Source organism: Dichomitus squalens (assembly GCF_000275845.1).
Source record: "Dichomitus squalens LYAD-421 SS1 unplaced genomic scaffold DICSQscaffold_2, whole genome shotgun sequence".
Lineage (NCBI taxonomy): Eukaryota > Fungi > Basidiomycota > Agaricomycetes > Polyporales > Polyporaceae > Dichomitus > Dichomitus squalens.
Window position 1 is genome coordinate 1,574,412 of NW_006766884.1, and position 14,730 is coordinate 1,589,141.

At 53.9% G+C, this 14,730-nt stretch overlaps 4 protein-coding genes across 4 annotated transcripts; 2 read left to right on the plus strand and 2 right to left on the minus strand.

Annotated features, from left to right (window-relative positions):
- The first annotated feature begins 1,908 nt into the window (after window positions 1-1,908).
- DICSQDRAFT_98053 (OPT oligopeptide transporter) lies at window positions 1,909-5,205 on the plus strand. Its single transcript, XM_007361372.1, has 15 exons — window positions 1,909-2,263; window positions 2,318-2,403; window positions 2,458-2,609; window positions 2,657-2,740; window positions 2,793-2,812; window positions 2,869-2,983; window positions 3,034-3,150; window positions 3,220-3,503; window positions 3,554-3,634; window positions 3,691-4,276; window positions 4,334-4,432; window positions 4,481-4,599; window positions 4,656-4,828; window positions 4,887-5,002; window positions 5,079-5,205. Exons 1-15 carry the CDS (start codon window positions 2,054-2,056, stop codon window positions 5,120-5,122), a joined length of 2,286 nt encoding a protein of 761 aa, XP_007361434.1. The 5' UTR covers window positions 1,909-2,053; the 3' UTR covers window positions 5,123-5,205.
- Window positions 5,206-6,052: 847 nt separating this feature from the next.
- On the minus strand, window positions 6,053-8,491 carry DICSQDRAFT_98057 (WD40 repeat-like protein). Its single transcript, XM_007361373.1, has 10 exons — window positions 7,843-8,491; window positions 7,661-7,784; window positions 7,576-7,613; window positions 7,168-7,522; window positions 7,032-7,116; window positions 6,906-6,981; window positions 6,685-6,855; window positions 6,590-6,631; window positions 6,362-6,535; window positions 6,053-6,287 (listed from the first exon to the last, which is right to left on the minus strand). Exons 1-10 carry the CDS (start codon window positions 8,422-8,424, stop codon window positions 6,111-6,113), a joined length of 1,824 nt encoding a protein of 607 aa, XP_007361435.1. The 5' UTR covers window positions 8,425-8,491; the 3' UTR covers window positions 6,053-6,110.
- Window positions 8,492-8,586: 95 nt separating this feature from the next.
- Window positions 8,587-10,450, plus strand: DICSQDRAFT_177535 (pyruvate dehydrogenase). The gene is made up of 9 exons (XM_007361374.1): window positions 8,587-8,667; window positions 8,725-8,942; window positions 9,014-9,092; window positions 9,189-9,207; window positions 9,259-9,392; window positions 9,447-9,602; window positions 9,668-9,776; window positions 9,830-10,214; window positions 10,274-10,450. The coding sequence occupies exons 1-9, from the start codon at window positions 8,611-8,613 to the stop codon at window positions 10,359-10,361; spliced, it is 1,245 nt and encodes a 414-aa protein (XP_007361436.1). The 5' UTR covers window positions 8,587-8,610; the 3' UTR covers window positions 10,362-10,450.
- Window positions 10,451-11,926: 1,476 nt separating this feature from the next.
- DICSQDRAFT_177536 (uncharacterized protein) lies at window positions 11,927-14,181 on the minus strand (the record flags this gene model as incomplete). Its single annotated transcript, XM_007361375.1, has 4 exons — window positions 11,927-13,158; window positions 13,219-13,884; window positions 13,945-14,009; window positions 14,064-14,181. Coding segments are annotated over 4 exons (1,862 nt in total), but the record flags the coding sequence as incomplete, so codon positions are not given.
- Between the last annotated feature and the right edge of the window lie 549 nt (window positions 14,182-14,730).

Here is a 14,730-nt window from a genome sequence, read left to right on the forward strand (position 1 = left end):
GACAGCCAAAGCATCCGCCAGCTTTCTTGTCGAGAGGTCGTACTTCGTAAAAGGAAGCGCTCGCCAAACATGGAGGTGGCACGTCATTGGGAAGGCAATCAGGGCCTAGTCGTCGGTCTTTATGTTCTGCATAGAGGTGCATGTTCAGGGCGATCAGCTATTTCATAGGCACGGACTGCGCCCAGGGGTTTGCTCCTTTCGTGAGGCAAACAGAGCATCGTGTCCGTGTGTGTCCGTGGAGAGCTGTCGGCGTCTGACCCCACGGCGAATGGCATGCCGAAGGGCTGGTATCGTCGCTGCGGGGGGCGTATCTCAGCCTGCTGCAAGAAAAAGCCAACCCCATGTCGATAAACAACTGGGAGAACGAATTCTACGCCGGATGTCAATTCACGAGGATTGGCAATCTCATTCGCTGTCGGTCCCCCTTGCAAGCTAAAAATACAGAAGGCACCATCCTCAGGCACTACTTCTGTGCCAGGAGCGGCAGCATGGGCAAAGGCGATTTGGTCCCCATTGTGCACATGCGACGCCCTCGGATCTACACCATGTCAGATAAGTCTCAGTGACAGCGGGGAGAACATGAACACGGGAAAAAAGGATGGGCGCATTGCTGGAACCCGCGTGCGATCGCTAGGAGAGTATACGACCGTACTCAGGGTCGCGTCGAAAACGAGGGTACAGTTGAGGAGATTTCACCAACTTGCGTAGCTAGCTAGCAATAAGAGTTTCCGATATCATGATGGTTTCCCGACGCCCTCATGTAAGTTAGTTACCGACAATGTTGAGATTTACGCCTAAAGTGCTGTGATGTGCTTAACGAACGATGGCAGACTCTGGATGTTCCCCTGTAGGTAAGGAGCTAAGAAGGTCTTGGCAAGCCGCGTGCCATGATTATAGGCAGTGTGAGAAGTGAGAAGAAGTCCTGAGTAGGAGAAGGACGGCCGGTGTGTCTCGGATACCCTGTCGTATGTAGTTCGTCTCTTAGACTCAGACTCAGGCGACAGTAATCATCACGCAGCGCCGCAGTCAAAATCCAAGGACGTGTCCGGGGTCCGGTGTTCGTGAGATGAGCGTGTCAAATGGGGAATTTGCATGATGTCCAGTAAGTACGCCGGGGATAATTCGTAATTCGCATCCTTCCCAGCAACCGTCTCGTCCCAGGTCTTGAATTTATATCATCCCCGTTCACTTGCGCAGGAAATACACTTGGCTGCGTCTGTGAGGCGCATCATACATTCAAGCGCTCAGGGCGGACGAGCATGGAATTGTCAGTGTGCTACAGATCGCCAGTGCGTTCCGTTCCTTCTGCGCCGTCCCTCCTGCTCCGTTCCTCTGAGCATACTAATACGACGGTTTGATGGTGGCTGATGATGGCCGCTATCAGGACTTCCCCTCACGCACGCACCGCATCGCTTTCCATGTCGTCTCCGCATGCCGGATCTGGAAAACTGCATTGTTCAACATTCGCCCGAACTTGGAGTATGTGGCGTGCTTGTAAGATAACAGCAATGCTATTATTAGAGCGCTCGAGATCGGGCAGCAACAGAAGCACGATTTCTAGCCCGGCGCGTCTCACAGTTCTCTGTGCTGGTGTTTGCGTGGCAACCCCTTCTCCATGTTCCAAGGTTGCTCACGCATATTTCTTTAGCTCACGTTTGTTCACGACCAGTATCATGTATGTTATGTGGCTCAATGCCTCGGCTCGACTCGTCTGGGAGTCCATCAGGTCACCCGACTGAATGGCAAGATGTCGCGGAGTCGCGCAGAGATCTCCGGTAAGATTTCCGCCAGGCGAGCTCTGACGGCGTGGAATAACCGGGCGAGTCCTCCACTCTTGTTCCGCACAGCCCGTTACTTATCATCACCACCCGGCATTGCTCGTGTGCCTGAGACTGCATGATAACGATTCCGGCAGTTCCTCCCTTGCGGACAGTCTCGTGCATCGCGGCACCACTGCACAGCGTCTGTTCTCACGTTATGTTACTGGAGTGCTATATATTCCGCAAGGCCTTCTCACGGGGACTTCGAGGTTCTTCCCCCAGTCGTTTCCACTATGGCCGAAGTACCAAGCGTTGTGCCAACCTTGGACGACAAGCACTCGGCTTCCGACGCTTCCCTCGAGAAGAAAGGTCTTGATGGCGCCGATGTCTCTGACGACGCCATCATGGCCAAGGAGGTCGAGGAGTTCGAGGAACGACTCCAAAGGGACGAGGCCGAACCGGAGGAGTACCTCGTGCAGGAGGCGTATGAGGTCGCCATTAAGGTTCGTGTTCTACATCACCCTCGCAAATGTTGCTCTCACACTCTTCGCTGGTAGGTCCTCACCACCCACGATGATCCTGAGCTTAAGTCTGTCACGTTCCGGACTGCATTCCTCGGTGTCGGCTTCTCGGCCTTCGGCGCGTGAGCAAATATCTTCTATCGCCGGGAGTGACCTGATGTTGACGTCTCCGACAGTGTTCTGGCCCAAATATACTACTTCAAGCCCCAGACAATCCTTGTGTCGCAGTTGTTCCTTTTGATCTTGTCTTACTGGTTCGGCACTGCGATGGCAACGCTTCTGCCGTCCCGTGGCCTTTTCCGTTGGATCAACCCGGGCCCGTTCAACAGTGAGCCAATTACAAGCTTTCGCCGTATTGCGCCTCACAGCTTTCAGTCAAGGAACACGTCGCTATTATTATCATGTCGTCTTCGGCCGCTGTCTCCGCTACTGCCATTCAAGTCATATCGGTGCAGGACTGTCAGTACTCTTTCGATATGATGATGCACGTGGACCTGACGTCAGTTTCTAGTGTACTACAACAGGAAGCTGGTAAAATGTCATACGCTCGTGATGAGGGAGCTGCCACTGATGGAATACGTTTCCAGAATGGTGGTCTGGCCATATTCACTCTGATTGGCTCCCAGCTACTCGGCTATGGATACGCCGGTTTACTTCACGACATGCTGGTGAAGCCTACTAAGGCTTTCTGGCCTTCCACGAGTACGTCCGCCGGAAGTAATCGTCAGAGTGCCCTGCTCACCGCGTCGTAGTCTCTACTGCCAACCTCTTCCAGGCACTGCATTACGATAACCAGATGACGTCCAAGCGCGTACGTCTCTTTTGGACGGTCTTCGTGGTCATGTTCTTCTGGGAGATCATCCCGCAATGTGAGTGCATCGCCTTGACGATATATCCGATTCTTGTTCCTTACGATGCCCGTGATGGCTGCATCACAGGGATCTTCCCGCTACTTACGGGCATCTCGATTTTCTGTCTGGCCAACAACCATAGCACCGTCTTCCGCAACATTTTCGGTGGCGCTAGTAACAACGAGGGCATGGGCCTGTTGTCGTGGTGTTTCGACTGGAACCTGATCGGTAGCGACTGTTTGTTTAACCCCCTCTGGCTCCAGATCAATCAGGACATCGGTATCTTCCTCACATACATCTTGATGGCTGGTGTTTACTACGGCAATCTCTGGAGGGCTAAGGACTTCCCATTCATGAGTCAGGCCATTTTCGTGAGTGCCTTATATGCCTTTTTCACGATCGTGCTCATCCGCTTTTCAAGGCCGCAGATGGGTCTCAATACAACCAGACGGCGCTCTTGACGAATGGCAAGTTCGATGCGGAGAAGTACGCTGAGCTTGGCGTGAGTTCTCGCCGTTCGTCGTATGTCGATTGGTGACTCACGAAAAACGATCGCAGCCCGCTTTCTTCTCTGCGACCAACGCTCTCTACTACATGACCTCCAACCTCTCGCTCGGCGCTACATTCACGCACGTCTTCTTCTGGCACTGGCAAGACATCAAGCCGTTCTTGAAGACGTTCAACCCGTGGAACAAGGAGCCGCTTGTCGTTCACGATCCTCACTACGAGAAGATGAAGGTCTACAAGCCAGTCCCCCGTTGGTGGTTCCTCCTCATCCTTGTAGCCGCGTACGCCATCGCCCAGGCGACCAACTACTCTGCTCACTCCGGCTTGCCTTGGTGGGCTGTGACGGTCGTCCTGATCATTTCGTTGATCATGTCGATGCTCTTCGCTACCCTCGCGGCTACCATCGGATTTAACGAGTTCAGCACATCTGCGAACGGTTTCTACCAGATGATTGTCGCTTACCTCGTCCCCGGGAACCCTGTTGCGAACATGTATGGTGCCTTGTACGGGCAGCACCCACAGGGCCAGTGCATCTTGATGTTGAAGGACTTGAAGCTCGGTCAGTATGTCAAGCTCGCACCCCGTGTCACGTTCGCTATGCAGATCATCGGTACTGTCGTCGGCGCGATCCTCAACTGTACGTATTTCCTCGTGGCCTATTGTCAAGTTCAGTCTTACTAAACTTCGCCCTTAGATGTCATGATGCAAACGATCATCGACAACAACCGCGCCGACCTCCTCTCCGTCTCCGGCACCCGTCTCTGGTCCGGGCAGAACGCTCAGTCATTCAACAGTGCGTCAGATCTTCCCGAGTGTTAGACGTTACTGACCAATTCAATAGCCAACGGTATCTCGTGGGGCGGTCTCGCTCCTCAGATGTTCGGCATCAATGGGGTCTATCACATGGTGCCCATCTGCCTAGCCATTGGCGTGTTCTTGCCTCTACCGTTCATCATCGCCGTAAGTACAAGAATGTGATATGACGCGGGGCTCCTAGCTGACGTCATGTCGCTCAGTACTACATCTGGCCTAAGGCTGGGTTCGAGAACTTCAACACGCCGATCATCCTGCAGTACTCGTGCTTCCTGTCGGTTGGCATCAACACTTCGGTCAACCCGTCTATGGTCATCGGTATCTTCTCCCAATGGTGGGTGCGCACACGCTACCCGCGGTGGTTCACGAAGTACAAGTACGTGTCAACTCCTCGTCCCTGGGTATTTGGGGAGTACACTGACCCCTTGCGACAGCTACATCGTCGCCGCGGCGCTCGACGGAGGCACTCAGGTCATCTCGTTCATCCTCAACTTCGCGGTCTTCGGGGCGTCCGGCACCGCGCACAATTTCCCTCAGTGGTGGGGTAACGGTACGTTCCATTCGAGTGTCTCTTTTCTGCGACATCGCTTCCGACACTCAACGGCTTGCATCCCTACTCCATCTAGATTTCAACCTGTCTGCAGATCGTTGTGCGCTGCCTGACCAGTGATCTCGCTTCCTATTCGTCTGTGATCAGTAATGTAGTATCAAGGTATGATTCTTTGTCTGTGAAGGGTTCTCGTAATGAAAACGTACGATAAGCTACATACTATTCATCTGTGCGATGCTGTCTGATGGGCGCGCCTGGTGTCACCTAAGTTTCAAAGGTCCAGACCACCTGGCGCACTGATGTTCCCATGACGAGTGCGACATTCGCTGACAACTTTGAGTGTGCAAAAGATTCCGCGCGGCTACGAGATAAGAAGCATGCGTTGCAAGACTTCGGTGTGATACTGCATTGATGGTGGTTTACGGAGCACATGGGACAGTCACTAGACCAATTGTGATGCCGTGCGCATCTCTAGATCCTGGCCGATCGCGAAGCACATACATATTCCGGCCCCATGGGACCTCAGACACTCCGGGGCCAGTGTGATGCATGTGATGGGCGGCCTGATATTAGAGTCCTTTTGCTAGCGGCTTTTGGGCGGCGTCTCGCCCGAACTCCACCATGAGGAGCTCGGACCTCCAGTTCAACTGAACCGCTTGCGAAAAGAGTCTATCACAGCCTTACAAAAAGGATAGCGCATGATCGCAAAACACGTCCAGGCAAAAAAACCTCTCGCAAACGATTCAGAATCGGATTGGATATACCCAATCTCTGAACTGTGGTGCAGTGAATACATTGTGAAGCGCGCCACGTTATTGCACGACCGTCATATTGGCGGTCGAAGGGACCCACCGAAGCTGAAGCTGAACTAGGAGCGCTGACAAATCGATTTACCTACCGGTTTAAACTCTTTTCGCAAAAGGTTTAGAACTGGAGATAGTCGAGACTCTTTGCTCGACGCCACCGCAGCGCCTGGTACACATCTGGCATTCGCGCTCACACTGTCCAATACAGTATGCCGCTCTGCCCATACGCTCAGTAGTCTAGTAGGGAATAGATATCGAATACAGAACGTCACAACAGGAGAGCAGTACTGAAATGTCTTTAATCAGCTGATCGAGTCCGTTTGAGAACCACGCCGTAGCGTGCTTTGTGTCCGTAAATGTCGTGGCTGGACGGCCAGAGGCCGTATCCAGAACTTGATATGCCCTAGCTTAGTCGCAGTCAGGAGTCCTCTGGGAAGGAATGTGAGGTCAGTAAGCATGTCGTTGCCAATGTGCTTAACCTACGGGAAGAATGACAAGAGTGCGGGTTAGCGGTCCATAGGGCACGGCTTGGTGTGATACAGCAAATACTCACTACGACGGGCTGTACAACCGCGACCTCATTGCGCGATGGCGCTGGGTGATATCGTGGTAGAGGAGACTCGGCACCTGGTGTCCCTGAAGGCGGCAAATAGAGGGTGGACTCGCCCCTTCGACGAAGCGCTAGCGATATCGTGGACGTCATAGACATGCGTTGCTGATGTGCGGCCTACAGATTGCGTTCGTCAGCTTCGGTGGCCTAGACCTGTGCTGACCGGCTCACATGTAGCTTTGGTCGATGTAAGGCACCACTAGAAAAATCCCACTAGGGGAATGTCAGACACCATCAGGCGAGACGTGGTCGCGATGCTGACGCACCAATATGAATTTGTTATCTTCGCCTATACTTCCAAAGCGATACGTGCGGCCATCACAGCGCACTTCGTCAAAGGCAACTCCAGTGACGAAGGAAGAGTGCCCCTGACATCTAGCGATCACCCTCTGTTCCCAAGGAGAGAATATCGTAACAAGGTCATCCTGGCCACCAGTCTGCGAGATATCAGCTGAAAATCACGCCAGCGCAGAGATGCGCAACCGACCAAAATAAAACGGCCATCTGGTGACCAAGCGACACATGTGAATGCACCAAAATAAGACGCGTAACAGTCCACTAGTCTACTGGCGTTTGAGTCATAGCAGCTGTGAATAGTGGGAGAACGACGTACTGTTCGGCGACAGTATCTATCACCCTGAGACAACCATCTTCCGAGATTGCAGCTAGATATTTTGCATCCGGCGAAAATACGAAGTCTATCGATCTGCATTAGAGACAATCGGCAGACACGGACCGGCGATCCTCACCTACGATACCTCTGCGCGATACCCTCCAGTGGCTCACCGGATTCTTGGCCGTCTTTTCCTTGTCAGGTTTGGCACCGACTGATCCAGGTCCGCCTATCGTCACCGGATGCCATGGGGGCATAGTGACGAATATGGAGTCGAGAGGGTTCCACTCTCCTTGCGAGTCGGTGGAGGAGGTATGATCTAGAGGTGACACAGATGGTGGAGACGTGCCTGGCTCCTGAGGAGTGAATGAACCGTCTTCCCGCTCCTTATCGTATACGATGATGGTGCCGTCCGCATGCGATACTAGGAACAGGTTGGGAGACTCGGGGACCCAGCGTATCGCCGTGCACGCTGCGCTACATATGCGGCCCTAACATAACGTCAACTGGTGCATGCAGACACGTCATCTATGACCTGGCTTACTTGTTTGTTGAAGCGTCCATAACGAGACGATATTGGGTCTATGTGCGTGTTAATGCCAGGTAGTTGAGATTTGGCGAAAGCTCACCTAGCCACAATATATCCCCCGTATGGAACCCAATGATTATATCTAACCGGTCGGAAGATACTGTAGCAAGGTTCACGTCATGGCAAGTTGGATATGCAGAGAAATATATCCGTGCCAAAGGCTCCTGAACGCAGTAGTCTACATCTGAAGGTAGGATGAAGGCGTTCGTAAGGAACACTCACCTTGATCTTCGTACCCGCCTCCGTCCAGACGAACGTTTTGGCAGAATTGTAGAACAGGAACGTGGTTTCACCCTGCTTTGACTGTAAAGCTCTATTCAAGTTGTCCGAGTTCTGTAGTCGAGTGATGAATGTGGAAGAGGTCGTCCGCATACTGTGCTTCGGCCGCGGAGCAGCCTTCCTCTTCCCGAGCCCGCCAGGAAGTGTCGCAAACGGTGTGCCGAGTTGCTCATGCGGAATGGTGGGCGTGGACGTAGAGTTGTCTGGAGCAGGCGCACTGGAGGCATCTGGAGAGCCGTCGTCCGGATCGTCGCTGCTAGACACGCTCAACCCGTCCTCGCGCTCCTTCGCAGCCACCTTCTCCTTCTTGCCCTCCTTCTCCCGGTTCCCTCCCAGTAACTGTGAAAGGCCTGCTGCAGCGTTGCTTGACTTCGTAGCTGGGAAGCGGACAGAGACTGTGGAAACTTTCGTGGGGTATAATATGGGAGCAGCGGCGATGGTATGTTGCGCGAGCGGGGAGGGCTTGTGCTCTTCTGTGATTGAGTAAACGCCCTCGGGAGCGACGAATGTCGAATCATTCTCCATCTTTCATGCCTACTCAGACCGGTCAGCGAGATGGAGGGGCAAGCAGGAGTCCCGTGGTGGAGGCGGGAGGATGTTCCGAGCTCGTTCGACGTTCGTGGTTGTTTGGGAGTCTACATAACGGGCGCATGACCTCACGGATCTTGCATTCGCTGCCTCAAAAGCCTCGCTTGTCCTTCAACGTCTACCATGTTATCTCCTCGTCAGCCCATGTTTCGTGTTCTCAGGACACTACCGAGACTACAGGTAAGTGCTCTGCCAACAGATTTAGCTTCTCCATACAAGCTGATATGTGCGGAATAGCACGCGAGCCGCCGGTGGTCAAGCACCGAACCTCCTCCAGCAGGAGGTCATTCGTACACTATCGGTACCTCGTCACTCCTAAAGCCAACCCGTGACGTCGCGCTGCGAACGCAAGGCTTGCAATGGGTAGACCCAATGGACTCGGACCCGTCGCGGGACATGCTGGGGCGTGAGACGCGCAAGATGAACATGTACCAGGCGATCCGGGACGCACTCAGGTACGCCGCCGCTCGCAGCTCCCACCATCTCCCCCTTGTCCCTGAGACGCATGGCATTGCTATCTCTGTAGCATCGCGCTCAGCAAGGATGATACTGCCATAGTATTTGGTGAGGATGTCGCGTTCGGAGGGGTGTTTCGTTGTACAATGGTGAGCGAGCCGTTTCCGGCGTCTGTCCCCCACATGCGGGGTATGGCTACATCATACTCTCATTCAGTCCTAACTCTGACGCCACCCAACTCACAGGGTCTCGCGGAGGAGTTCGGTATGTCGTATGTGTGCCCGTTATGAAAGCGTGTATGACTTATAGGCACAGGGCGTGAACGCGTCTTCAATACGCCATTAACGGAACAGGGCATCGCAGGCTTCGGAATAGGCTATGCCGCTATGGGCCATACCGCGATTGCTGAGATCCAGTTCGCAGACTACATCTTCCCCGCATTCGACCAGGTGAGTCAACAGGCTCATAGTAATGATATCTCCTCAAACACACTTCCGCTACAGATCGTGAACGAGGCAGCCAAGTGCCGCTTTCGCAGTAGCGGAGACTTCGACGCTGGGAAACTGACGATTCGCTGTCCTTCGATGGCCGTCGGTCATGGTGGGCATTACCATTCTCAAAGTCCGGAAGGCTTCTTTATGGGAGCTGCTGGGATCAAGGTGCGCAAGAGTTGCGAGCATTTCCATACACGGTAGTGCTCACATGTTCAATCTAACGCACATAGCTTGTCATACCCAGATCACCGATACAAGCAAAGGGTCTCTTGCTCAGCTCAATCCGGGATCCTAATCCAGTGATATTCATGGAGCCCAAGATTCTATATCGATCTGCCGGTGAGGAGTATATCATTCGCATTTAGAACGTGGGGTATGACGTCTATTACTAGTCGAACAAGTGCCAATCGACGACTATGAAATACCTCTCGGTAAGGCTGACGTCCTAAGGCGCGGCTCCGACCTTACGGTCGTGTCATGGGGAACACCTATATACACCTGTGAATCGGCACTCGAGTTGTTGGCTAAGCCTCCTCAATCCATATCTCAACACGTGCCTCCGTCTGTACGCTCAGCGAGAGTCGAACTCATCGACTTGCGCACAATCATGCCATGGGACGTCGAAACCGTGGTTGAGAGCGTGCAGCGGACGGGCCGGCTCGTCGTTGTACACGAAGCTGGACGCATCGGAGGCGTGGGCGCGGAAATTGGAGCTGAGATCCAGAAGAAGTGCTTCTTGAAGCTGAATGCGCCGGTGAAGCTAGTCACTGGCTGGGAGTGAGTGTATTCCCAGTGTGCTGTGCGTGAACTTGCTGACAAGCCATGGATTCGGCCAGCATGCCGGTCCCAATGCAGTACGAGAAGTTTTATATGCCGGACAATATCCGTATTCTGGATGCTATGGTGGAGACTCTAACATTCTAACGGGTCTCGAGCTAGTCGCGCAGGTAGATCAGTGATGTACACTACTTGCAACGTCGACACGCAGTGGGCAACATATTCGCTCCGTTACCAAAAGGAATAGGGTCGTTCCAGAGCTGGAGTCCCTTGCACGCTCATGGGCACTGCTTCGGTATGTACGATGACTTCTTATATTTCCATCACGCTCTTTATTGTAGGGCTACGACACCTCCATCAGTATGCCTGCCCTCTGTGTCGACAGCGACTCAGTCAATTCCGGCTGTAAACATTCCGACATGGAGACATGCCACGGGTAAGTTCGTTTGAGATACAATCCCGCGCCAGACGCTTGTGATCGCTGCCGTTTCCTCTTCGCACTCTAGAGGCTGCTCGTCCTTCGCTTAGCGACTGCGAAGCCGATTCACTATGATGGCATCTTCACAGCGCGTTGTGGGTCACAAGTGATACAGGGCTGATACATAATATGAGCGCACGATAGCGCACCCTCTGCTTTCCCAGCCAGTTGTCACGCTCTTCGACCGTTTAGTCGCCGACCCGTACAGCATGTCGGAGCAGAGCTCGACCATAACGCAGAGTTGCGTTGCGTGAGTTTTGGACTTCGTGCTCTTGAGCCTTGACTTCACGACTCGGCAACGCATCTGGAGCATCGACCTGGACGAACGTGTCTGCCTTCATGGTGGGGCAGTTTCGGCGACTCTTGCTTTTGGAGTACTCCCGTACTGTCCTCAATGCCCTTCAACTGACTTGCACCAGGTATAGCACTGTGTTCTCAGATGGTAGTCAGCTGCGTGGCACCCAACTTTGCCATAGTGTGAACATAGACGGTCTCGTGGGAGGCATTCCTGCCAACCAGCGTGGTTCGGGCCTATTCCACCAGCCACTGATACTTATCGACAGTGGACTTGGATTCTCGGCAGTTTCGCGCATGGCGAAGGATGACTTCGTGCGGTATCAAGAGATGCACATATCTAGTTTTCGTGGATTCTGTGCAACCTCTCGTAGAATCAGTATGTTTGTGTAGAGGGTGCGCCGCCTCCGCCTGCTTCGCATGGCAAGCTGATATATCAATGCTGTGGCGTATGTTGCTCGTGTGTTTATGCTAGTGGGGGTCTGCCGATGGGAGACTGACAAGTGGTAGTGATTTGTTGGGTGATTGCATTCTCCTTACGACACAGGATGCGATCGGAAGCTCGATGGACGCGAAGACCTGGGTGGATATAACACAGAACGTTGCTTCGCTCATGCAAAAGCTCCAAGCCGTCATACAGCTCATGTGTATTTTGAACCGAGAACTAGGGTTCGCTTTGTTCACGATTCAATGGGGGTCCGAGGCATCGTTCCGTGCAAAGAGTTCTACGTGCTTTCTCCGGTGCGGAAAATGCATCTTCATGCTCGCACTCACCTGTGCTCAGCGCGACAGCTGCAGGACTGTATAACTGGCTTTATTTTCGATAGGCACCACACGTCACTGTGGGAATCAACTGATTGACACAGCCTAACCGCTGAACTCCCGGGCGTGCTCACCAGTGAAATAGGATAACGATAGAGAAAACATGACATCGCAAGGTCGGATTCTACTGTCGCCTCGTCGATCGTGTGTATACAGGTAGACATTAGAGTCCGTCTGAGTTTATATATCACATACTCGTACACCTATTGATACAGGAAGCGCAGTCCTTGCAAATAGACAACATATCAAACTGGGCATACGGCATCATGCGAGCGGAGCACACCTGAAATCCCCAGGATACCCATCACCCAAAAGCCCTTGGACCACATCCCATCCGTCATCGTTTTTTCTTGGCCGACGGTGCGTCCCCTGAAGGCACCTCCGGGACTTCAACCACCTCGATCTTCCGCTTCGTCCCCGTTGGAGACGAATACGCAGCAGGCCCAGGTGACGCCGCCGACTGTCCGCCATCAAGTGCAGGTAGGTCCAGGAATGCCGAGAAGTCGTCCGTGTCCTCCCTGCCCGGTCGCGCCGGCGAAGGCGAGTATGCTAAGTCGGGCAGCCCAGCGCCGTTCAGCTGGCTGAGCCATGTATCGAACGAGAACTCGCCCGCGCCCTGCCCGGCGCCGTTCAGGTCCTCGGGTGGCGGTGGCACGGCGGGGTGGTCAATGGTAGGGAAGGTCACATTCTGCGGGTCAAGGCCCATGTTGTGAATGAGCTCTTGGAGGTTGGTCTGCAGGTCGTCCACGTCCGAACGGATCTGCTCAGCGTCGCGATATGTCTTATTTAGACGATCCGCGTTGTTGAGCAGGGCTTCCTCTTGTGGCGACGGGCCGGTGGAAGGTGCGGGAGCTATCGCGAGTGGGTCTACAGGCGCCGGCGGAGGGGCAGTAACGGCAAGTGCGTTGGTGGGGGGAGCTTGTGGGGCAAACTGATATGGATAAGACCATTGCAGTTGCTGTTGTGGAGGATTCAGCGGCGCATGGAGGGAAGAGGAGGTCGGGACGGAGCTCGTAGGAGAGGGAGACGGTGAAGTACTCGCGAACGTCTGGAGGACCTGCTGAAACTGTGCGGGGGAGGTGAGCATTTGTTGCAGAGTGGCTTGCCACATGGCTTCAGGGTTTGATCCATTTGGACTGAAGGGGGCGATTGTAGCTGATGTTGGACCAGGAGGAGCATTCTGAGCATCTTGCGAAGTATGCGCGGTGGCCTTCGGTACAGTCCGGAGGTTAGGAACCGGGTGTGGAGGTTTTTGCGTGGACTTGTGTGTGTGGTCGTGGACTTCAGTGATCGCAGCAGGCGTGCCAGCTAACGTTTGAGGGGTCTCAACGGTAACGAAGCGCTCCGACGCTGCCATGACATTGAGAATGACACAACGCAGTGCAAAAATAACGGACCAAGAGCACTCACCAACAGAGAAGGGAGTTTGAGCACGGCTCCCTGGCTCGCTCTGCGGGTCGGCGTCGCTTCCATGATAGTCTGTGCCCTCGCCGTGGTTCGCCCTACCATCTCCGAGGAGCAGTCTACCGGCCGGAGCTCCGTTATGGCTGCCATGTCCCTGGATCACCCGGCCAAACAGCCCAGCAAGAAATTTGAGGATGCGGTTGATCGTATCCTCATGCTTCGCATGTCTCTCCCTAGCCTCAATAGCCTCCTTCCAAAGGGCGTCATTGGACTGCTTGAGCACGGCCAATTCGGCTGCGATAGCTTGCTGTTGACGCCGGATGGCGTTTATGCCCTCCACGATCGACCGCACATCGAGGGGTTGGCCTTGCGCTTTACTGTCCTGCGAGAGGGATGATTGAAGGAGACCGACCGCACCTTCGTCGGTCTGCGCGTTCACAGGGGCATTGCGTTTGCGCTGAATGAGGGCTAAGAGATCAGGTTGGCCGCGGTGGAAGTTAGGGTGTGCGAATTGTATGGTCTCGGAGTCATTATCTGTGCGCAAGAGGCCTTGCTGGAGAGCAGATATCTTGCGGAACCCGTATAGGTTGAGCTGACGGACGAAGGACGAGAAGTTCTGGTGCTTGAACCACTTCCCAAGGATTTCACGCGCGAACTTCTCCTGGTTGAAAACTGAGTGGTGAAGCACATTAGACGATCAAGGAGAGTGGCACGAACGGGTGAAACGCATACTGTAGAAGGAGTCGCCTGATTCTGACCATTTCACGAGTGTGTCATTCGCGGGATCGTTCACAATCCTGCACAATTATGTTGAGCGGCATATATGTTGCAAACACACCATGCGAACTCACTCGTAGAGCTTGAGGAGGAACCGAGGGATGTTGTGCTGTTGGCTTCGTATGGCGGTACGAGAGGGGTCCGTGAGAGCGCTCGGGCCAGCGACGGCGACCTGGGTAGCCTGTGACATCCAGTAGGTAGTATCTTGATTACTATGGGTGTCGGTAACGGCGGTGAGAAGGAAGGCTCGTCTAGAGGAAGTGGTGGAAGGCGGCAGAAACGCGCAGTGGCTGGGACTCAAGCGCACGTCGACCACACAGGCGCCTAGGGTAAGTACATGCTCATGCTGCCATGCATCATGATTGCTCTCGGCGCTAACTCCTGGAGGCACCTCTGTCTCCCTCTGCCCTCCATGTTCCCCACGCTGGCATCTGATCATGACTCCAATACCTGCGTGTTGTCCCAAAAGCTCTCCTTCTGGCCTGGAAGAATACTCTCATCTTTGCCTGGAAGCATCCCCTTTCACGCTGTCTGGCACAAGATAGTCGCGGTGGTGCTTCAGCCTTTCGGGACGTTACTCGCTGTGTTCTGTCTCTTCCTCCTGGCCACTCTGCTTCTGTACCATCAGTCTACAAGAAGAAGAAATGTTGAAGTGAAAGCAAGGACCGTCCTCCAAGCTATGCTTACCGTGCTAACGCCAACGCACTCAGTCTGGCCGTCGACCTATCCGACTCTAGCGTA

What these genes read in the sequence shown, in the direction of transcription:
- DICSQDRAFT_98053 (XM_007361372.1), top strand. Translation starts at nt 2,054, where the DNA reads ATGGCCGAAGTACCAAGCGTTGTGCCAACCTTGGACGACAAGCACTCG. An exon ending in GGCTTCTCGGCCTTCGGCGC is followed by an intron (nt 2,404 to 2,457) that starts GTGAGCAAATAT and finishes CGTCTCCGACAG; the next exon opens with TGTTCTGGCCCAAATATACT. An exon ending in CCCTCAGTGGTGGGGTAACG is followed by an intron (nt 5,003 to 5,078) that starts GTACGTTCCATT and finishes TACTCCATCTAG; the next exon opens with ATTTCAACCTGTCTGCAGAT.
- DICSQDRAFT_177535 (XM_007361374.1), top strand. Translation starts at nt 8,611, where the DNA reads ATGTTATCTCCTCGTCAGCCCATGTTTCGTGTTCTCAGGACACTACCG. An exon ending in TGGGAGCTGCTGGGATCAAG is followed by an intron (nt 9,603 to 9,667) that starts GTGCGCAAGAGT and finishes TAACGCACATAG; the next exon opens with CTTGTCATACCCAGATCACC. An exon ending in GATTCTATATCGATCTGCCG is followed by an intron (nt 9,777 to 9,829) that starts GTGAGGAGTATA and finishes GTCTATTACTAG; the next exon opens with TCGAACAAGTGCCAATCGAC.
- DICSQDRAFT_98057 (XM_007361373.1), bottom strand. Translation starts at nt 8,424, where the DNA reads ATGGAGAATGATTCGACATTCGTCGCTCCCGAGGGCGTTTACTCAATC. An exon ending in GGGGGATATATTGTGGCTAG is followed by an intron (nt 7,614 to 7,660) that starts GTGAGCTTTCGC and finishes ACACGCACATAG; the next exon opens with ACCCAATATCGTCTCGTTAT. An exon ending in ATCGCGCAGAGGTATCGTAG is followed by an intron (nt 7,117 to 7,167) that starts GTGAGGATCGCC and finishes GCAGATCGATAG; the next exon opens with ACTTCGTATTTTCGCCGGAT.